Source organism: Morone saxatilis, unplaced genomic scaffold (assembly GCF_004916995.1).
Source record: "Morone saxatilis isolate NCDOM2014 unplaced genomic scaffold, NCSU_SB_2.0 Contig5, whole genome shotgun sequence".
NCBI classification, from domain to species: domain Eukaryota; kingdom Metazoa; phylum Chordata; class Actinopteri; family Moronidae; genus Morone; species Morone saxatilis.
In genome coordinates this window covers 7775150-7799107 of record NW_023340095.1, presented here as the reverse complement: position 1 = coordinate 7799107, position 23958 = coordinate 7775150, and the positions used below count along the sequence as shown (strand labels likewise).

Sequence of the window (23958 nt, the reverse complement as noted above, 5' to 3'; positions counted from 1 at the left end):
AATGTGCGACTTGATGAAAATATCCACACAAGATCAATATTCCCTATGCTGATATCTGCACTAGAGAGTAATTTGTAATTCCCTTTGTATGCAGGTAAGAAAGAGGAAGGTGGAACCACAGAGGGGGGAGAGGAAGAAAGCAATATTGGGATGTATCATTTTTGCATTCTCCCTGGTGAAGCTTATCGCAACATATTCCAATTTATAGTTTTTCAATCAAAGCTATATCATAGGGGTTTGAAATCCCACTTGTTTATCCTTGGTGCTGGATCAGTGCAAACCGTCGTGGGAGGCTGAGTGTGCGTGGATTTTGTGTTCAGGTGTGTCTGTGTGTATATCATTCAGCACTTTTGATTTAATCCTTAATTTCCTAAATGCCTTATATAATGCCAGTGCAGTTGCACATATCAAAATGAAAGCTTATGTGCTATTAAAGTACACGCTTCCCCACGCATAAAATATAGATGACACTTGGGGTACATAAATGTTCCATTTTCTGTCTTTGTGGTAATGCACATAGACAAGGCGGTTAATCATACGTATAACTGAGTTAACTAGTCTTGATACTGGCAATTAAATGACAAGAAAGAAAGAAACTTCCACCTGAGTTTATGTACTGCAAAGGAGGGGACAGGATGTGCATGAAGACAGACATGAAAACATGATTTATTTATCTGAGTGGGTTTATTAAACGTAACCATTGCTTCTTATTTTAAGTAGGAAAATTATTTATATATATTCTCCAAATATAGAAAATAGGCAACATCTAAAAGTTTCATCTTTAATTAACATAAATAAAGCATATCTACAGAAGGATTTCATACAGAGCTGGACATTTTTTTGTTCATGTTTGTGCCTTCTCTACGCATGGCTGAAGATTTATTTTTTTAAATAATAAATGAGTAAATTTATACTTGCTGTGGTTGGGATTTTTTGTGTTTTTTTTTACTATGCTCATCATTAAAGTTGCTACATTAATGAAGATTTTAATATTTATTGCCATCCGCATGTTTCTATTTTCTACTCAGAAGATTTTTTATTTTATTTAATTTTTTTATCTTGCTAAAGTTTCATTCTTTAAAATTTCTAATGAATTTAAATTGAACAAATCAATAAACTCTACAAAACATTTCTATGTCTATTTCTACAAAATGTGCTGCTGGATAAATTATGTATTATACATGTTTAGGTTTTTTTTTGTTTGAGTTTTCTTGTCATTTTCTTGCCATATTTTTTTTGTAAATTGGCATGTTAACGAATCTGCATGTGGGTGGCTTGCTGTATTGTTACACTGAGCCAAGCTCCGAATTTAAAATTCGTATCTTTGTTTGACTTTTAGCTTTCATGTCGAAATGCATCCATTCCCAAAGGTGAAATGTTAAGGGAAAAAAAATCCATATTCCCAGCATACAAATTGGGCATAGGTTTACAATGAGTCTCATATCTTAGTTTCATCTGGTAAATTAAAAAAAGAAAGACAATACAGCCTTCTCCCTTTAATGCATCAGAAATGTTAAGACGCCCCCTTTCAGAAACCCTTTTGAATAATGTTGGAGAGGGCACTCTGCTCTTCTGGGTAGGACAGAACAAACTGCAACAGTGCACAGGGGTGTGACACTGCAGTATTAGAGTGAATAATAATTGTGTGGTCTAACCAACCCTTCAGCACGCAGCATTGCCTCCATTCTTGATAATACTGTCAAGGGATGAGTGGAAAGCTGTGGCGCTAAAGACAGAAAGCAACTGAATGTTTCTCTGACCTTCTGCTTCAGCTGCTGAAAGAGAGTGGATGCTGGGTTTGGGTACATGGGAGTTTAAACAGGCAATTTAAATGGTTTGTCCTATTTGGTCAAACAAGTACATGCAAACTTCACTGCACTGCTCCAAAGTGGAGAATGGTTAAGCCTCTAGAGCCTGTCAGAGAGTGACGCCTTTATGAAAGGGAAGAGAGCAATTTGGCAGCTTAATTTAACTGATACATGCAAAAAAAATTAAAAATGTTGAAACGACTGAGATGCTTCCATGCTCTCTTAAGAGCCTAGCAAAAGACTAGAGTGAGAAGGATCTTTTATCTAGATTGAGTACTGGAAAAGTCCAAGCAGATAAAATGCCCTTTTTTTAGACCTTTTTCACAGCAGCCATTTTGACATGTTTAAGAAAGTAAAAGATTTAAGCTCCAGACCGTCATGCTGCATTTAGAAGATAATCCATAATTGTTTTTGATGGCTTTCTTTGATGAACAAAATAAAGAAAATTGTTTTTGATTCTATACGTCTTCACATAATTTCACATTTCATAACACTATATATAAAGTTAGCTGATTTGACTCTCTCTTTCTCTGTTGCTGTGTGTTATTGTCGTTCATGCTCAAATTTGTTTAGCCAGGCAGCCATGGTCCTAAAACAGAAGTGAATGATGCAAGATTTACTTAGTGAAGTCAAATGCGAGCTGAATTCACTTTACTGTATTTAGACTGTATCTAAAACTTCTTGAAGATATTTCAGAGTCACATAATTAGCACCTTGTTTTACATACAAATATCTGTTGTCAAAGTACCTTTCACTTCTGACCTCAGTAGTGTAGTGTACTGTATTCACTACCTGTATCTTTGCAGGTAAATTTGGCCTTGGGGTCGCACATCCTTTTGGTGCCCTCACAGTCTTTCTCGTCACTCCCATCCTCACAGTCCTTGTCTCCGTCACATCTCCAGCGTTCTGGGATGCAGGTCCCCTCTGTGACACAGTGGAATTCCTCTCCACTGCACTCGATCACAGATGGCAGCACTGAAACAAAAGTAATTCAACAATTACTGATCTACAGCACACAGTCATGGGCAAAGGCACAACAGTATTGAAGTATTATTTTACAAGACATCTTTTACTGTTTACACATATTTATCTTTGCAAGAAGGGCACTTGGCAGCAATAACAAGTCAGACTGTAGAAGTTATTTCACGTCCAGCATTTAAGGTTTACATCTCTAAGATGTTTCTGTCTTGTTTAATGACTCTGGTCACTATATCTTTCTCCACCAGGGGTGGATCACAAATAAAATAAACTGGTACCACTACACCATTATGTTGTATGTGTTGCATTGCAGGTCTTCGGACATATCTTCTGATAATAATGAATGCAAAAACTAAATGGCAATCATATAAATAAGTTCTAAACAAGATAACACCCAAAGAACTACAATAATACCAAACAGTTTTTATACATTATATCATTTTCAGCAGAACATAATAAACAGCAGTATGCATTAATTTATGTCATGCTATTGTGCCTTCAGTATGGTCTGAATCTGATTCACCATTTGCTTAAATCTTATAAGTCAACTCAAAAAACATTTCTTCAACAGCCGAGGCAAAGCTAAGAGAGATTCAGTCCCCTGGGGTAGAAGCAGAAGCAGACATGGGGGAGTGGAGAAGCCTGCAGTTCCCATCAGGAAACAGTTTGATGAATAGTCTACACATTCTAGTGACAAGCAAGTGGGCTGTGAGTTTCCAGGAGCTTGCATGAGGTTTTTGTGGTAATTAGATTAAATGATTCAACTCCTGATGGTAAAATTCTCCCGAACGGAGACTAGATAAGATTAGTCACACGTGTGTGTGTGAAAACAAAGTTATTGGACTCAAGCTGACTAATTGTTAAACATGTAATTACAACGCCTAAATTTAAACATTGATTTGAATTGCAAATAAAATCATTAGCACTCTAAAATAGATGGACAGCTACACACTCATAAAGTTGCAACCAGACAACTCTGCTGGAGATTTTACAATAAATAAAAAAAGAGTGAATTGCAGTGATGACTTATAATAGGTTAATTATAAATATACTACTAATATTTTGATGTAAAACATGAATAATGACAAGGGCTATCTTAGCTAAAGAGGATGTGACATTCTTACGTGCTGATCCACCTCTGCAGGTTGTGTTCTCATCACTGTAGTCACCACAGTCGTTGTCACCATCACAAGCCCAGTGGTCCGGGATACAGCGGCCACTAGTGCACTGGAACTGGGTGTTGGAGCAGGACCGGATGCAGCCAATTTCATCACTGCCATCTCCGCAGTCATCATCTATACACATGTACAAACACTCATAAAAGGTGTGACCTTGCAAACACAAGGTTTTTTTATGAGCAAACTTACAGCAAACTTACTTAAAATATTTTTATAACGAGTATCACTGTAGTCAGTACTCAAATGGTTCTTGTTCTCACCTGAATCACAGTGCCACTGCACACTGACACATCGCCCATTGGAACAGCTGAACTGGGTGAGTGGCTCACAGGTGGGGAAGGCTGAAAAGGTTTATTTAGAGGTACACATCAAATATAATCTCAGTCCACACTAAACAGTGAATTATCAGAAAATAGATTTTTATTTTTAGTGGAAAGTGTCACAAGGCTATTTCCTAAAAGNNNNGTTATAAAACTTTACACACATAACTTTATTATTATTAAAATGATTGATTCTTGAGATTGTATCAAGGTTGTGTCATTAAAAGAGAAATTGTGAATTGTGCAGCTAATTCTGATGAATAGAGTAGAATCTTTTAAATCTATGCTTTTTGAGCAGGGGATGAAAAGAGATGAAAAGGCTCTTTTCACCAGTGCTAGAACCTGGGAACTACAAATGTCTGCATGTCAAATGTTGTGCCAAGTAGATGCTGAGATATTTCACAGAATAAGTAAAAACTGGTGGCACTGAAAAGTCACGGGATTCATCCTCTTGGCACCATGGATATCTGTACCACATTTCAGAGCAATGCATTCAATATATTTCAAGATATTTTATTAAGAAACAAAAATGCATCCTCAAGGTGGACACAGAGAAAAAAAAGCCAGGGGTTCATCAAAGTCATTAAGATTCATCCTCTGGGTCTGAGAATTTCATGGCAATCCGATTCCCCTTATATTTTAGTCTGGACCACCATGGTTCACTGACCGACATTGCTATCGAGCCACTAAGATGGTTAAACATATGCATACAGTTATATGTAGTGATTGCATCACTGTAAACTTAAGTTATGAACTCGGACCTGAAGTGTAGCTATATCTTGAGAAATACTTCTCAGCGTTGCTGTTATGTGTGACCCTGGATGAAAGAGGAAAATAAAATTGAGAATAATATGAAATTCCACTTTTGATTGGTTCTTTGTACTAAAAGGGGCCTTGCATGGCCATGTTTTATTCAAAACTTTTGTCTGTTTTCATGTGTTCTCTCTTGATCAATGCCTCAAATCATGAAAATATATAAAGATAAAAACCACAAAAGTCCACACGGTCTATATGGAGATGACTATAATATGCAGATAACTCGGCTATGAAAAGACTATAAGCGGAGTCCATGTTGGCTGTTTATGGTAGAGAAGGAAAGAGAAATAATGCATTGATGCTTGTCTTGGGGTTAATATGAATATTGTAATTAAATGAATGACTTGGTTCAACAAATTACAGTCACCTTGCAGTGACAGACACTTTTTTAATTTCTGTAAATGTTTGTCTGTTGCACCCCCTTCAATCTCTGAAAGTGGATGCCTCCCAAAGTTTCTCACTCTCCCTATAAAGATACAATTCCCTGTCTGCTGAGGTGTAACTTAATTACATTTTTTATAAACTTAACTTGACAATGCAAGCTTTTGAAAGCAAATAAATTATCACCTATATAGTCAATAGCTGATCCAACATCCATCAATGCAGTCAAAGAGACCTTGTGAACTAAAATCTACATTATAGCATCAATTCTTTACCAGAGCTCTAGTAAGTAAAGGAATACAGATTCTACTGCTTTTTGTGGACTAATGACATTGTCAGCATCAACATCTATATTCTCATCGGATACTATTCTTGTTTCCAATTTTGAGATACTGTATATACAGTACTTTTCAAATATCCTTCCTGGATGCCTGAAGCTTTATTGACTTCAGTATGAAATGCAAGTCTACATTTGAATTGATTTGTTGGCATCTGCTGCTGCTGCCTGGAATACCTTAGGCGCTGTCAAGGAGACATATTGTATCTTTATCAGACAAGTGTCTTCTATATTTCCCACAAATGTGTTAGGTCTCACTGACAGCGCATGACTGGTTGGAATTTAACATTCATTAAAAATGAAGCACAAACATCCATAAATAATGAGGGTTTCAAGTAAACAGTGCGCCTGGCAAAAAATGGAACATTGGCATCCATAAATAATGACGGCTTCAAGTGAACAGAGAGCCCAATATGAGACACTGTGTGACAACTACTAAACTACTGACAAACAAAATCCAAATTAGCATCAATCTCTAAGGCGGCCACCACTGAGCTTCAGGTGTTCCAAAACCCACAGTAGCTCCACTGAAGCTAAGTGAACTGCCAGAGCTACACAGTAGAGTGCCTACAGAGAAGTAATGCCTGAGGAAGCTCAGACAACAGTATGGGAGAGAATATGTTTTGCTGCACAGCTTGATTATGATTGAATGAAGCCGAGCATGAACTTTAATTACTGCTTACACCCTAGCTGTTTGTGACTGCGTATTGAAGCAGCTTAGGACACACAAAGGGAGGCTAAGGCGATACAGCACAGTGCAGCGTTTGGCAAACATCAATCACTGTAAAAGGCTGATTTAATACAAATAGTGATTAAAGAGGAATCTTAAAACCTTTACCCCCATCTTTTAAATGTATGCCGGTAATTCATCCAGTTCAACCTCGCTGCTGAAAACACATTTTACAGACTAAAATGCTCTTTTCCCTTAAATAAAAAAGGTTAAATACATCTTCAAAGAACTCCAAAAAGCTCAGGCCATCATGGCGTGCCTTGTATTTTTTCATTTATGTTTTCCATGATTAATCCAGAACACGGACTGCAACTTTTACTAACTGAAGCTGACAGTTTGTATAATACCACTGAGACATGACTTAAAAACAGTGAGCTACTGTACAAAAGTATCCAGTATACTCGGCACAACCCTGCTAAGCTGATGGCATCAGTCTAGTTCTTGGTCCAAAGAACACAGCATCAATAATTCAACTCCTAAACTCTCTCAATTGAATAAAGTAATGCATGCGAAAGAGACTAGCAAAATATTCAAGAAGTCACAAAAAACGATAACTGCAAGTAGCATTCTTTTCGAAGAACATTCAGTGGATAGTGGTGCATCAACCAACAAAGTTGATCACAAGCTCTATGAAACTATACAATGGGACAGAATTGCTTTGAGCTAAATGCTAATGTCAGTATTCTACCAGTGAAATGGTAAAATGAAGATGTTTAGCTTGTGAAAATGTTGTTCGCCATCTTAGTTTAGCGTATTGGCACAGATAAATGTGCTAATTAGCTCTAAACACATAGTAAGCTGAAGCTGATGGGAATGTAATAAAATCCGCAAAATGTTTACTTTTAAACAAAAGTATTGGACAAATAAAAACTTTGACCCAAAGGTGGAACTCGAGGAAATTAAAAAAATTATGATAAATCATCCTGAGGTGGACATGTATGTACCAAATCCCATGGCAATCTAAAGTAATTGTCCAACAGCAAGCTGAGCAACCGACAGACATTGCCAACCTAAAAGCCATGCCACTATCTGGCTGAAAAGAAAATGATTTCCCTATTCTTCATGTAAAAAGACATATGATATGTTATAGGTGGACAACTGCAACATTTACACAGGTACATTTTTTCCAGCTTAGTTTGCAATGTCTTTTTCAGTCGTCTGCTTTTAAGGAAATAATTGGAAGAAGAAACATTTTATCATAATGCTCTTATCATATTACTTAAAAATATCCATTGTGAGTACTGCTCAGCACATATTCTCTGTCTATCCCTTAGAGGTGAAATCTGAAATTACCTCTATTGGTGGGAACTGCAAAAATGTTGACACGTTTCTGGCAAAGTCTACTGCATGAATTATAAAGTCAGATTTTGAGAGTTCCCAGTGCAGAATGGGAAGTGAGATTTGAAATTTCACCATTTGTTGACATAACCATTGAGTCATAGTTTAAATTGACAACTCTATCAACCGTCATTGTAGCAAAAAATATACCAAGATTGGGAATAACATTATTAACTGTGAGGACTGAACAACTAGAGATTGCCCATAAATGCCCTTATTAAATTCATTCACCAAGCTGACCTATTTTACACCTTGGCCAAACAAAGTAACACCAATAGCAGTGATTCTTGAATGACGTGATAAATAGCCATTAGTGACTCACTGCATAATATTTCATCAGACATATCCCCGCAATCATCCTCTCGGTCGCAGCTCCAGGCTTGAGGTATACATCGTCCGTTCTGGCAGGAGAACTGGTCGGCCTGACAGGGCTGGGCTGAAAAAAAAAAAGAGAGAAGCCACTTAATTCAATCACACGTGCATAAGTCAATGCAGGATATGCAAAACAACTCTAATGATCACTACATCACCAGGATGTCAATGTCCGCCCAGTGCAAACTTTTTATCACTCAATCACATAGTCTAGTCAAGGACTGAAGTCCATGGGAACTGTGCTGTTGCTTGATGGGCTGACGGTTACATCTTACACGGCCTTGGTGAACACACATGGACAGCACACAAGTGATGTCTTGCTGATGTGGTATATGCATGTCATTTTGATGATGCGAGAACATTCATCAGCCTCTGACTAATACTCATTGATTGATCCTCTAAGGATAAAAAGCTCCTGAGAGGCACCATTGAGGAAATGGGAGGCAATGTGATATACTGTAAGTGTTCCTGACATACAGTTGCCTCTCATAGGTGCTACAGCTCTTTGATACTGGAGAGTGCTCTCACACAATGAGATTGATTGCACTGTACTGAAACTGTTCAAGAGCTGCAAGCTATAATGGTGATGGCTGCCTTGACAACACCAGACACCTCTGTCCAAGACTTTGATGAATAAAGAGCATCCAACGTGAGATAATTTTCTCAAAATGTGCTAGAGAAAATGTTTTTATGTCATGTATAGATGAGAGAGTGGTTTGATCTTGAATTCACATAGTGTGCATAAGCTTGCTAGAGATATACAACTTAATCAATCACAAAAGTGCATTAACCAACTGAACAACAGTTAATCCTGAAACCTGAAAATCCTGAAAATCATGTTGTTTTGATGATGGCTATTTCACAAAATTACACTTCAGCATTTTTTCAAAGACTCCCTAATGTCTGTCCTGAGGCAAATATAGGTGTAAACAGATTGAGTTGATCAGTTTGCATAGAGAACCAATGATAAAGATTTTGCCAAAATGCTGATATTACCGAAAATGTTCTTTTATATGCAGGTGATGTAATTATTGTAAATGTTTAAACTACAGCCAATGCTACACAGAATGGAAGACAGACATGAGTTATAGTACATACCTGAGCATGTAGTGTTGGCCTCATCCTCATTGTTACCACAGTCATTCGTTCCATCGCAAAGCCATCGTTTGGGAATACAGCGATTGTTGCTGCATTTGAACTGATCAATGGGACAGGTGTGATTATCTGTGAAGAGGTTAAACAGCAACAAAAATGTGAGTCAATAACCTTGCAGCTTTCACATGAAAAAATGAAAAAGTTAATTTAATGAAAAAAATAAGAAGAATATTTTACAAATGATTTCACCAAGTATAAAACATCACATATTCAGTTTCTACAGCCACAGCCAAGGTAACTGAACTGCTGTGCTTTCTTAATTCTCCAGCCTTTCTGATCTTTCTCAGTCGTATGGGGTAAAAAAGTGTCCATATAGAGTATATTCACAGCTCAACTAATCTTGCACTGATAGACGAGCAAGCCATACAAGGGAAAGATGTTCAAGAGCAGAATCTCATGTTTCTCCTTGGTGGTTTGTCCTTTAATAGAGTAATGGAGTCTCCACAACATTTTTACAGTGGTCTTAAGTGTATTTGTTATGTGGTTTTAGTACCTTGATTTTTGATATATATATATACATATATATATAGCTGCTTTCATTACTTGGGAGAAAGACGAATCTGCCGAGCTCATGTTTCATTTGTTCTTGCACATGTGTCTAGCCACCATTTCATACAAACAGAACGTTTCATTGCTGTTACTGGGTAAGGGTCTATCTAACTGCGTCCCAAGGCATTGCATTTTGGTCTGTGCCAGATAATAATGTCCGTTAGAAATAATAAACAAACCTAGAGATTCCAGAAATGACAACAACCACTTTCACAAAATAACTTACATACTTCACTGGAACTACCAACCAAGGTACTTCTTTTTTATTATTTTGTTTTATTTATTCAGAACAAAACATTGCATTTAAACTGGTGACCTCCACATTCATCTCTTTTCAAGTCAAATTTTGGTCCGATACATTCTCAAGAAGACTCCATAACCACCAAAATAAACCAAGTTAGTATATTGTTAAAGTATAATATATCTTAGGCAAGCATATAATTGATTTTCAATTCTGATTATTCTGGCAGATGATTGGATTAGGGTGCATTGCCTACAGAAAAAAAAACAGCATCCAAGTAACATGGTGTTTATCTGCCTGATTTGTTAAAAAGCAAAACCACTTCAACAAGAGCAAAAGAGGAGACAGCAGTGTGGAGGAGGAACACTTTTCACCTCTACTAACCCTTAAAGTGGAATTTTGAAACATAGATGTTGACAGCAAGAGCGGATAAGCTGTAAAAAGCCTGTGCTTTTCTTGCTTGATGCATGGTTGTGCATGTAAGTGTATTAACATGTACATTACAGCATTGTACTATACTGATCTGTAATGTATTTGTGTGTTGGCCAGCTGGGCAGACTTATTTTAAGGTCCTCACAGCAGCTGTGGCTCTCCTCATCACTTCCATCCAGACAGTCATCATCTCCATCACACTTCCACAAGGCACGTATGCAGCGATGATTATGGCACTGGAACTCATCACTTTTACATCGCTGTGGCTCTAAACCGCTGCTGGAGGCTTCTGGGAAAACAGTGGTGAAACAAAATCAACCAGAGACTTCCTGTGAAGTATGTGTTCAGGAGAAATTATTGGCATAGCTATAATAGCACAGAAAACTGTTAATAATGTCTCATGACCCTACGTGTAACTACTGGGATTTGGCTTATATTTCTGGAAACCCACTGGGATAATTTCCCACCTGTATTTATTTGTTTATTAGCAGATTTGCATGTGAATAGATAAGGTTATTATTTGATGTTTGTCCCATAGGATGAAGCCAGGATTACAGTATACTGGGAGAGGCTGATCTTAGGCCTCTCGCTCTGTCTGATTCATTATGTCCTCCTACCTGTACAAGTGACATTGTTCTTCTCCAGAACCTGGTTGTCAGCGCAGGCACACACTCTGCCTCCTGGGATGGCAAGGCAGAGGGTACCGCAGCCCCCATAATTCACACTGCATGCGTTGTCACCTGGAGAAACAGATCCCAAATAAGGTGTCTTGCTCATTTAAAGATACATTTCCTAATGCCCTCCTTAAACACTATGGGTTTTTTGTTGTTGTTTTTTTCTATTTCCCTTTGTAAAGGTAACAGAAATGTTTCAGGGGTCACTTTAAACCCTGCAAAAAATAAATCATCTCATTGATACAAAACTCATCTCCTGTCTTAGAGAGACATGTCAGGTGTATACCATGTGATCTACAATCATATGTCAAGTGAATTATTGGGAACAGTGTGGGTGAGAGACATTTGACATTTTTATCCTTCTTGGAGGAATAATTTGTCTTTCCGGACAAAGCCGACATTCTCCAAAGGAAAAAAAATTCTGTCACATATAAAGTTAAAGCATAAGACACTTTTGTCACTTTCATTTAACACAGAGCCCAAAGGCAGTGCCTGAACCAATGAGATAAAGCTTTTGGTTTTGTAAGAGCCAATCAGTAATACTGAAAGGACTGGACAGCCAATTAATCTATTCAGTGACATGAACAATGGAGAAATGTCCAGCAAAAATTCTCTGTATGGTGTGAACTAGGCTGTGCGTGCAGTAGCCAACCATTCATATGCACCATATACTTGGCATAGCACTTTCAAAACCCATGTCTTTAAAGTTGTTGTATGAAAATCATTGTCTTGAGATTAAAGGAAACCACATCAGTGGACTGTGTACAAGTATATATTCTCTACATTTAGAGCAGTAGCATCAGGCATCATCCTCCTCTGATTGTGCTGTGAGTGTCTGAGTGCTGTTTTTACATGCCTATTATGGGATAACAAAAACAAAACGCCTGCTGTGAGGGCCAATGCACTTCTCGTCTCCACACCCATATCCGACTCCTCTCCTATCTATTCTTTTCAGCTTTCTAACAGCATGAATCTATCATCATTTGTTACAGAATTGAACAAACCCCTCCAAACCTTGGTCACTTTATTTAACTTCACAGAGTGGAGCCCCAAGTGATTTTAAAGTCACTGTCAGTGTTGATCAATGCACTGGTTTACACCATTAAATTTGACACCAATAGGCATACGGGCGAAATCTCTGGTGTATATATCATATTAAGTGCCCTCCATTAGAGAAATGTGTTTAGGGGATTCAAATGCCTGGACACACAACACTGAGAAGTTCTATTTTCGGTGAGCAACAGCCACTTTGTCTGTTAGGGGAAGCTATGGTACAGTGGCACTGGATGGGGAGCACATGAAGAAGAAGCAGCCAACCTTGCTGACTCTGTGCATCATATACACGCAAGCCAAATAGTGGTGGTCTCTCGCTCCGCAGCAGAGTGACATCACCGGTGGACAAGTCCAGCTGGAAGACCGAAGCATTCATGTACTCGGTCCAAAAGATGAAATTACGGTAATGAGAGATTCCGAACGGATGGTTCAGTTCTTTCCCATTGTACACCACCTGCAACATGAAGCAAACATGCAGTGTAATCAAAAGATTAGGAGAGCTACGGAAAGACACAACTAGCAACAAAAAAATCAATCATCTCAAACAGGGTTCTAGGTGTTTGAATATCGGCTTAGAAATGATTTGATCACAGTATATGATGAATGTGATTCAATTTCTTTGCACAAATTTATTCAGAAGGAGCTGTCTGCTTATAATAATGTTTGCTAGAATCTTGGCATTGATTAAATAGCATTTGCAAATAATTCATTAGCTTAATATGCCAGTACAACTACAGTCGACAGGAGCAGTTGGGGATGAAGGGCTGTCTTGTTGGCAGTTGTTGTGGGAAGAGGAGCAGTTTTCAATCATTTGCAAATTAACATGGTGTCATTGCTAAAATATGGAAATCAGTTTTGGACGCTGAAATCATTGTGTAATATTGATCTGAAACTGAAAAGTCAAACAGTGATTTAATAGCAAATAAACATGGCAACAATATGAAATAAATGTATAGCAAGATTCTGTGGTGGAAACACAATTGAGTTGAGTTGAGTTGATCATGTTTTGATTAACAATGTATTTGTGTAATACAAAACAGAAAAAAAAATTGCGACAAAAGAAAATTAAATAAATGATTTGGCTGTTTTCTGTGTTTGGTAGACATTTTTTAGGGTGCGGGAACTGACATAATAAAATTAACAGAATTAAATTAACATGTTTATTCAGTATTCTTTATTGAATTGGGGGTGTTAAATTCCTCCTTCTAGCCATCTATTAAAATCTCTCAAGCAGACAAACCCTCAAGACCAGAATAACAGCTAAAATGATCCCTGCAAATACGTTTCTACATCATTTACCCACTCTGCGTGCCCTCTGCACACTGAAACTCACCATTCTTCCAGTCCCATTGAGATGAATCCTCTCAATGTGATCATAGTAGGCATCACACCAATACATGGTACTGGTGCTGTGGTCCAGTGTTAGACCATTGGGCCACAGCATGTTGGAGGTGACAAAAATGCGGCGGTTGGATCCATCCATCCAGGCTTTCTCTATCCGCCCTATGCTGTCATTGACTTCATCCTCTTCCCAGTCTGTCCAGTACATCCAGCTATCATACATAGACAGATACACATAATTATTGCATCAATACACAGGCATATTAAGGTTTTAGTTCAGGATCTGTAAGTCATGCAGATCAATAAATCATCACCAGATACAAACTACGTGATCACATTTTATATTCAAACTATGGCAGTTCATTTCAGCTGTCTGCTGCTCATCCAACCGCACTCTCACTTTGTGACACTGATGTTAGATGGTTGTGCCTGTTGCTGCCTTCATCAGCCTCCTCCTGCTTTGATTTCTTATCAATCAATACTCCAGGCTTCTCTCAAAATGATTTCTTCCATATCACAGTGAAATGTGTCTCGTGGGATCTGTTCTGTACACCCATGGGAAAGCTGTGCTCCCCACTGAATCTTTTACATGCTGCTTTGATTCACACAGTGAACATTATAGAGAACACAACCTGTACTGACAAATACAACTGCATAACCATTAGTTCAGAAGACTGGTTTTAACATCATGACAAGAGTATTCCCGACTGAAATGGAAATAAACTGGAATCCAGATTTCCCATATGTAAAACCAAATAATCAAACATCCCTGGCAATCAAAAGAGAGTGCATCGTAGCCTAAGAAATTATTCAGGCTTATCAAGTTAAAGTGCTGCTTGACTGCACATCAAGGCAAAGTTAGAAGTCTCAAATTCCCCACCAAAAGTTTTCACAGTATCTTATGACGCGACTGCAACTCTCAGTGGGCCTGTGGTATTTGAAACGTGATTGGGTCAACGATTTGACGTGATCTGTTCTCTAGTAACCATGCCCAGGGGATTTGCTCTGTTTGAGTGTTGCTGACTGAGCCATGTGGCCCCCTGTTTCTCATCAATGATAGAGGGTTGGCTAAGGGAAGATGAAACAGAATGGGATATGGAGGTGAATGAAGACTCCCTCTGTCTTGAAGTCATCTTTAAGACCTCATGAATTATTCATAAATCCTTCACACTCACATGCAGACACACGCACACACACACCTACATGCACACAAACTACACAGAAAGCATGTCAGATTGACTGATGGACAAAATGCAGTTGCATTGTCATACTAAGTTAAATGCAAAAGCATCCTTCATTCTATTGTGTAAAGAAACAATGTGACAACTGAACATTATTCATGTTCCATAATTTTCTTTAGTTTCATGTAGTTTGATAATCAATTAATTGTTTAAAGGTCTAGTGTATAATAACTTGATAATTAGAATTGCTGTCTTTTTGTTACCTTGGAATGAGCCACTTCTTCTACAGAGGTAGCGGGTCCTCCACGACAGAGGCCAACATCTAAATATTTTCTTATTATTATGTTATGTTAATCTGATGAGATAGTAATCTTAATATATTTGGGTTTCGGAATGTTAGTTAGAAGAAATAAGACATTACAGACATCACCTTGCACTTGGGTACTTAAGATTGGCTATTTTCACAATTGAGAAATATAGTCGGTAGATTAAAAGATAGTAAAACACATCATTAGTTGCAGCCCTATTTTGATCTAATGCTATTATATCTTAATAGAGGGTATACTTGTATTTTATAAATAAATGTAAAATTGTAAAATGGGAATGGTGAAAAGAAGACAAAAAAGAACAAATAAATCAGCTGTGACAACAGCTATATAAACACACATTCATCCATGCATCCAAAGCTGACCGAAGGTGAGTAAAGCACTACTCAAGCCTAATTTATTTGTGTGTGAATTTTTTATGTGAATACGTATATGAGATCCCTAATGCAGCAAAGATAGAAAGATATGACGCTGTTAAGTTGACACTACTAGTCCTTATCATGTCAACACAGACTAGTGGTGGCAAACAGAGCAGAAAATAAGGTAGCAAGAATGTAGTCAAGAAATCAGTTGGAGAGGTGTATCATCCACTTTACCTGAAGAGACCCTTCCAGCAGAGCAGATAGAGATCAAAGGACTGTCGGGTTCAGGCTGACTGTTCTCTCAGATACCCAAAACTAGCTTTTCTAATCATCTGTGCTATCAATGGGAGGGTTGGAGTAAAAGTTATTAATCATTTTACAAAAAAGTGACATGATATTCCACACACCCAACACTGCTGCTATGTTTAATCTGTCAGGGCTGAAATTCTGAAAAAAGACCAGCATGCAATTTCCACATTAATCTCAAAACGTTAATGCTACACTCTCACTGCAGATGTTTAAATTTCTTCTGTCCCTACACGAGGCATAAGCATAGATTTAATGTTTTTGTCGATGCAATGTATTTCAGTTTACTTTGACATACAATGTGGCATGTATGTGGCTCTTATTTTAGTGTTTGAATCAGTGTGACTGTCAGGATAGAGAACAAGACACAACACAAGAAAGATAGTCGAATAGTAGGCTTAATTGCTATTTAGGACCAGTACAGTAAGGTATTGATATATGTTAGAGAGAAGAGGAAGGAAATAAATAATAATGATAAAAATTATAAATGAATAAGCATGAATAAGTTTTGGGTTTTGGTTTGCTGTATGTACCTATAGCAGTGAAACAGCTGTTTATGGCAAAATATTGAGAACAAGTCTCTAGAGGCTGAACTAATCTCTGACTGCTATGGATTTGGTGTGTTAATATGATTTAAGCCTAAAAGTGTTAATCCTTAAGAACCTTAAGACACTCAATAAATTTGGAAATTTCCTAGCATCTCCTCTAAATACCATCTCTGCTGGCGAGGTTCATATATAAATGTATACAGTAATGAAATTGAAATCTTATGAGGACTACAGAGACACCAGGTATCTGTGGTTTAGGTTCAGGCAACAAGATGTGCTACCATTTTATTGCTCAAAAAACCCACAGCCCTGTACTCATTAAAACAACAGATGTTCTCTCAGTTTAACCACGCTGGTTTACTTGAAGGTGGCAGACTATGCCCCCCACATTTGCATGTTTTCTTTTGAACGGCACATGATGTAATCATCAGTCAAAGCAGATGTTTGCTAAAACAGATGATCTTTGGGATTAGCATTTGAAGCAAAGTGATATTTATGTCTCCAAAAAGGCACAGTGGTCTTACTAGAGCCATGTAGTTTATGTATTTACAACAGCAAGGCCAAAGGCAAATTTTAGTATGCCACTTTTGGCAGCTGTCAGATGCTTTCAGATATCTGGATACCATGAACTATCCCTTGGCACACCACAGAAGTATTCCCCCTTCAAATAACTTTCTTCTACTTAATGGTTTCTAGACAAAATAGGTTGTGCTTCAAATCTGGCTGTAAAAAACTGATTAAATCCCTACATTGATACCTAAGGCAAAAAATATGCCAAAACAAACTGCCATAGCATATATTTTATTTGCTGGATAAAAGTTTGGCCTGTAAAATCTTCCTAACTTAACTTCTAGTTGTCAATTATATCAAACCTGTCTATTGCGATGTATTTAGAAAAGCAGTCAAACACAGACACATGTAGCTGTAGTCTTACACAGGTCCAGTTTAGCAAACCCGTACAGGCACCACACCAGCTACTTTATTACCAGAACAAAAACAAATTTACACAATAACCACTACTCAGAATCACATCAGCTTAGAGCTGGCTAGTGGCATAAGCAGTATGCATGTAGGCAAAATCTACGGGACATGGGTACTGTGGGCTCACATAAATTAATTAGTAATTTTGATTTAACTGGGATGTAACTAGATGTAGGATCTGATAGTAATCAACCTTCTATACAACAAACTGGTGAGTTTTTACATTTTTACTTTGAAAAAAACTAAATATTTTTGAAGATGCAAGTGACAAGATAATTGTTTTTTCCCACTGACTGTCAGGATTGACTGAAATTACACTGATAAATATTATAATAAAAAGACAGGGCATTATTTTTCTTTAAATATTATTCACCCACAGCACGCCCATAACTAGTTCATTTTACATACCCGTACTTCTCCCCCTACTCATAAGTTATTTTTTTGCATCTGTTATGAGCATTCTTTGCTTAGAAGACCTACCAGCCACTGGCTATGAGATTTGTAGAGTTTCTTTCATGCAAAAAATTCACAATGTATTTTATTTATTTTCCTGACCTGTTAAGAGGATCGACCACAATGGCCCGAGGGTGTGACATATTCCCTTCCAAAAGAGTCTTCCGGGTCTGGGAGGCTCTTTCCAGTCTGGCGACGCTGATTGTCTTCCTGTAGCCATCGTTGGTCCAATACAAGTTATTCCCAATCCAGTCCACTGAAATTCCTTCAACGTTGTCAAGTTCTGCAACAGAATCAACAGCATAGAATTCAACAGAATCCCCAAAATACCAATACAATATTATAAATACATTATCTATTTTTACCTTTTATATGGTCTATGTAAAGATACTTTTACATCAACAGGAATATCTGTATTTAATGTATATAAAATAAGAGCATTATGAAGATTGACATTCTGATAATGTTGTGCCCATGGAGGCACTAAGAGAAAATTATTACTAATGCATTCATCTAGGAATTGATAGTCATAAAATCAGTGTCCAATTATGCAGTACTTTCCATCACTGTTTTGTACAATAATAAAGCATTTTTTAGTAAGAAATTGTGTTGTCACTCAGTGACAGTGAATTATTTCAAATGTATGGTGCTTTAATATTGGCAAAATGTTGTTTGTATACCAATAAATAGTTGAGTAACTAATAAAACCGGTTTAAAAACCTTTTGAAGTATATTAAGAGTGTATGTGAAATGGCTTTAACCTTACATAAAATAACCTTAACATAAAATATACAACATATAGTAAGCTTAATTTATTATAGGGAAATGCTGCATTTAGAATAAAAAAGCACTTAGACTCACCGTCTTTGAGTATCGTCTCTCTGCCGTTTCCATCTATTTTTTGTCGCCCAATAAGGAAACTGGTTGTGTCAGCAAAGTAGATGTGTCCCAATTCTGCATAGTAGTCGATGGCTCGAGGGTTAACCAGGTCCTCGATTGGCTCCATGTGCTCATCGCTGGACTTGATATTCATATCTAGGCCTCGGATGACCCCAGGACGCCCCTTACCGTAGAACAAGAAGAGATCGTTTTTGGGCTCTAGAAGGTGAGACAGAACGGACCTTTTTTACTATTATTGTCAATTAATTGGTCTAATTCATCAATGCTGATCCCAGCATTAAACCCTCTTACCGGTCACATTGTTCTTATATGTGAGCCAGAGCCAGGGCCATCCATTCACCTTAATGGAGCCAGTAATCAGTGCCAATGACTATACTCTCCCCCTTCAATCACACTCCTGCTGCAAAGCTGCCTTGACAGCAGTAGAAGGAAAATGCTTGAGCAAACAGACAATGGCAATACTTACCTTGGCTGTGAACACTGCTTCTGATCTAAAATAACATGGTGTCTTGGTAGAAAGGCAAACAGGAGGCCTAGAAAGCTGAGGCAACTCCTCGGCGGCCCGCCAGCCGCTCAGGGAGCTGTATGTTCTCGAACCCTTTGGGATCCTCTCGAGATGCAAGCGGAGAAATGAAGGAGGGCTTCCAGTGAGGGAAGCAGACCTCTCCACGCTCTCAGCCCCTACCCAAGAGACTGGGATGCTGGGGGTGAGGACCACACATGCCTCACTTCAATTTATCATTTTGTGAGGGAGAGACCAACTACCCAGGAGACAATTAAGCGTTGCAAGAGACCCAGATATCAAACCCCACAGTGACTGCTATATGAAGAAGCACTACCATTTAGCACCGAATCTCATTATGTTTAGGGAGAGGGAAAAAGCGAGCAAGAGAGAGATAGCTTGTGTCATCAGAACATCTATGAAAGGGGAATAAATCAAATATGTCATGCCAAGCCTTCCAATGCTTCGTTACCCCGATCGAAAAGTCGTGGGCTCTCAGATTGTGTTATCAATTTGATCTTCTGCTTTTATTGTCAACTACACAATGTCCAGCAATTGATCAGACCAGCCAACAAATGCAGACAAACTTAAAACCTCATTATGACAATAATCAATCAGGCTTGCGACAGATCGATAGCGGAACATCACTTTCAAATAGGTCTGTGTCCAGCAGCGCTCATTTTTATCACTGTCACTATACGGCTGAGGCCTGTCTGGTACAATGACACATGACCTTTACAGACGCATGACAATATTAAAAACAGCACTAATACAAAACGTCCTGTTGGAATAAGTCATTCTGCTTTATTAAGAACAGGAAGCACCGCCAATGACAATCCTTTAAAACAGGATATTTATGGAGAAAACTATTTCTAAGGATATGTACTAAAGTATGCAATGATACACATGTTTACAGCCAAGGCAAAATATGTACTGACTTTTACAGGACTGTCCATCAGAGCCCAGGCTGTAGCCGGTACGACAGCGGCAGGTTCTGGATTTGTAGCTGCCACTCAGAAGGCAGATATGGGAACATCCACCCGGCTTTCCATATGAAACTATTGCACATGCGTGAGTCCTGACTGTGGACAAAATCGGAAAGGACAGAGAAATCATTATGAGCCAATGAAGCATTCTCTTTCTGTACTAACACAGATTCCAGCACGAGATGGTGGAGATTCTGACACATACTTACATGTTAGCCTATGTAGAAAATGTCCTTTACCTTTTGGCTGAGTGAGTTTGTGGTAAACACGCAGTCTTCTAATATTCCCCAAGCTGGCTACTGTCCTGCTCTCCGCTGTGATGTTGAACCTGTGGATTTGCAGCAGCTCCACAGAGGAACTCCCTTTGGAAGGGTCAGAGTGGGTAGCATAGAGGTAGTCCTCAAACACAGCCAATGCATAAATGTACGACACCTGAAAAACAAGCAGATCCATGGTGTTTTGTTTTTTTACATCATCCCTAAAGCCAAAAACAAGTAAAATTACAAGAGGGACACAAAGAAAACAATAACAACAATAAATTAATGAGAGGAGTTTTGTTTTTAATCGAGGGGGGGTTGAGAGGGTGGTTGGGCTGCCTGTACATTTGGCACCCCACACAGGGTCAACATCTGGGCTCCACAAGGAGACCAATGGACCTGACAACACAGCTTCCATGCTACATTTAGCAGGCTGACACCCACAGAAAGCGACATGGCTGGATGAGCTGTGTTCACAGCAAGTACACCTGAGCTTGCTGGGTCACACTTTAACACCAGGGGTACCAAGAAACATGCATCAGAATAAATAAAAAAATAACAAACAAACCACTCAACCATCTCTCTCTATGGAATTTGGCCTCTGCACTATACTTTTATTTGGGAACTTTCAAAGCAGTCCCACACATACTAATTAAAAGGGTGTGCATATACTGTACTTGCATTTTTACCAAGAGCATATGTAATGCATGCTATTTTGTACTTGCTGGATTGAATATGATGACAGAATCAACCAGACAGGATCTACCTTATAAGAGGGAAAATAGAAAAGTAGGGTTGTGGAAGTTTATTTAAGCTGAAATTATTAAATTATTGCTTTATTATTATATTATATTATTATTATATTGTGCTAAAGCAGTGTGTAGCCATCGTAGAAAAGTGAAGGCCATCTTGTGATACATAATATTATTCCACAGTCTCCCAATCAGAATCTTCTTTTATCCTGACCATAATAGTAAATATACATGGAGGATATTTTGTAAGTAGAAGATTTTTTGAGAATATTATTTTTAAAGTGGGGAAATTGAGAAACATTTGGGGCAGCATGGCATTTGTCATGTAGATGCAATGAAGTGAAGCTCCTCTGTCTAACCGGGCCACAGACTAATGGAGGAGGAAGTATTATGCAAAGAACACCTGCATACACAATAAGGTGCTTGAAATGTACGTTTTTTTTCCTCATTAAGAGTGAATATCTAGTCCAAGTTGCTTGAAAGGGTATTTTAATGAATAGTCATAATCTGTGATGAAAGGCCTCAAAAGTGTACTACAGGAAAGAGACTATTGATATGCTCATTTGGAAGACAGCCCCACATGTGCCTCAATTCCTTCAATTTAATAAACCATCTATTCCCCATTCAAAAGACCTTTTATATGAAAATGAAGAGTGAATTATAACAACAAGCAGTGAATATACCACCTGTCTTGCAGTGATAAAGCACAATGCCCTAAATGAGAAAATTAACCAAGAAACCCCCTCTCATGTAACAATTTGGAGTCTCTCAAATGAAGAGGGAGAAACTACTGATAAGAGAAGCCAATTGTGTGTTCAGATTCCCACTGACGTTTGTCCACAATGGCTGCTTATGATGTGGAGCCAATGGAAGACAAAAAGCAGCGCTTACAGTGAAATGTGACACTCACTTGGCTCCCATGGATAATGGTGTGCCTGTTCCTGCCATGGTAATCCACCACATCTATGTAATCCAGGTAGGCGTCTGCCCAGTACACCAGCTTCTTGACCAAGTCCAATGCCACAGCAGTGGGTTGCTCAATTTTATAATCCACCAGCCTGGTCCTGTTGGTGCCGTCCATGTTGCAGCGCTCCACCTTGGCCACGTTCCCGTAGTCAGTGAAGAAGAGCATTCTGCAGAGAATGGGAGTGTTTAAATGATTAAATGATATAAAGGATGTTGTCTACTTTGTCGGGAGTGTCTCATTCTTGTCTCCAGAAGACCTTCGAATACCTTTTTTTTTACAGTACACATTTTGTACCCGAAGAGTGATTGTCCAATCATATCTCTGCAACCGTAACAAGGCCTGTCAAACTTTTGATTTGTCAACATGTGCATGTTGTGCAGTGTGGATGTAAGGTGCATTATTTCAGCCTCTACAAAGCCAAAAACACAAGAGCATGAGTGTGAGGAATTAATTAAACATGTCTTTATCGTTAGCATTCTGGCTTATAAGCATACTACATTTAGTAGAAACCTAGTGTTACCACTGAAGCCAAGAGTTAGCATACCATTAGCTAACTATATATTGTATGGTTATGTTACTGGTTATGTTGAACCAAAGTCCCATTAACAAATACCACATTAACTGTGTGCAAGCTGCTCTTGCGTGTTACTATGAACTTGAGTGTTGGTGCATTAGCAGTTCTGCTGTGTATTTAATGAGTAAGTGTTCTGCAAAGCCTGTTTTGTAATGTAATGTATAAACTGCAACATACTGCTGCAAACAATAATATGAACAATAAAGCATAAATATAATGTTTCTTATGCTTGTCCAAGTATCTAAGGTAAGCGTCCAAACAGACCGGGGACAGCATATTTAAGCAGCTATGGAGCTATAATATAAACTTGAGTTGATTTTAGCTAGCTAGCTTATTAATATGCCAAAATTGACATTTACTGAATGGAAATTAGAGGCATATTGTCTACCCTTGTCTAAAATCAAGCACCCATTGTTTTGAAACGTAAGAATTTTGAGTGGTAAATCAGCTTCCCTTATAATTGTTAATTGCATATATGTGAAACGAGAGAGATTGACTAGCGTAGCAACAGTAACTAAGGAAGCCAGGCATTAGAAAATGGTCTATTTTATTCAAATGTAACATACATTATGTTAGTATGTCATTTACATTAAGGGAGTCATACAGTAATGCAACCATGCAAGTTTCTTGAAACATTTGGTCAACCTCAGTCTAATGGACATACATTTTTTAAATAAAAAATCACAGAATATGATCTAATAAAAGAAATAAAAACAAATTTCTACATCACTAGGCTGTTAGACTCAAATGATGATCACATGCTATGTCCGCAAAGTGCCTTCCACAGTCAGTTTCAATCATCTAGTAACAAAGGTTCAAAACCTTTCGTATCTCAAGAGGAAATGAGAGAATAAAACGGCAGCATTAAACTGCTGACGACTTCTCTCGCAATTGTAGCTATGCACCTGCTGTGCTAGATGTGAAAAAGAGGTTTCTCGGACACCCAGCACACATTATTATTTAAGATTAAGCCCCTGTGTGTAGAGTATTTACATGGTATTACCATCTTTCACATTTTTACTGATGACGTTAGTTTTCGTCTGAAAGGAAGTTTGTTCTTTCAGTCGGTATGTTGCTTAAACCCATTCAATTTCAGTGTCAGCGGCTAATGTGTCACTGTCCAATGGCGATTCTGGGGGGTGGCCTGGGCCACCCCTGAA

The 23958-nt window shown here is 38.2% G+C and overlaps 1 protein-coding gene across 1 annotated transcript in view; it reads right to left on the bottom strand.

Annotated features, from left to right (window-relative positions):
* lrp1bb (low density lipoprotein receptor-related protein 1Bb) overlaps positions 1–23958 on the bottom strand; it is a 239920-nt gene that overhangs the window by 101069 nt on the left and 114893 nt on the right. Inside the window, exons 8-21 of the mRNA XM_035675905.1 lie at positions 22168–22390; positions 20488–20680; positions 20201–20344; positions 18722–18958; positions 17963–18143; positions 13696–13915; positions 12627–12816; positions 11253–11375; positions 10781–10924; positions 9357–9482; positions 8209–8322; positions 4225–4305; positions 3911–4081; positions 2601–2783 (exon numbers count right to left, since the gene is read on the bottom strand). Coding sequence (XP_035531798.1) covers positions 2601–2783; positions 3911–4081; positions 4225–4305; positions 8209–8322; positions 9357–9482; positions 10781–10924; positions 11253–11375; positions 12627–12816; positions 13696–13915; positions 17963–18143; positions 18722–18958; positions 20201–20344; positions 20488–20680; positions 22168–22390 — 2330 coding nt within the window. The remainder of the gene's footprint in view (positions 1–2600; positions 2784–3910; positions 4082–4224; positions 4306–8208; positions 8323–9356; positions 9483–10780; positions 10925–11252; positions 11376–12626; positions 12817–13695; positions 13916–17962; positions 18144–18721; positions 18959–20200; positions 20345–20487; positions 20681–22167; positions 22391–23958) is intronic.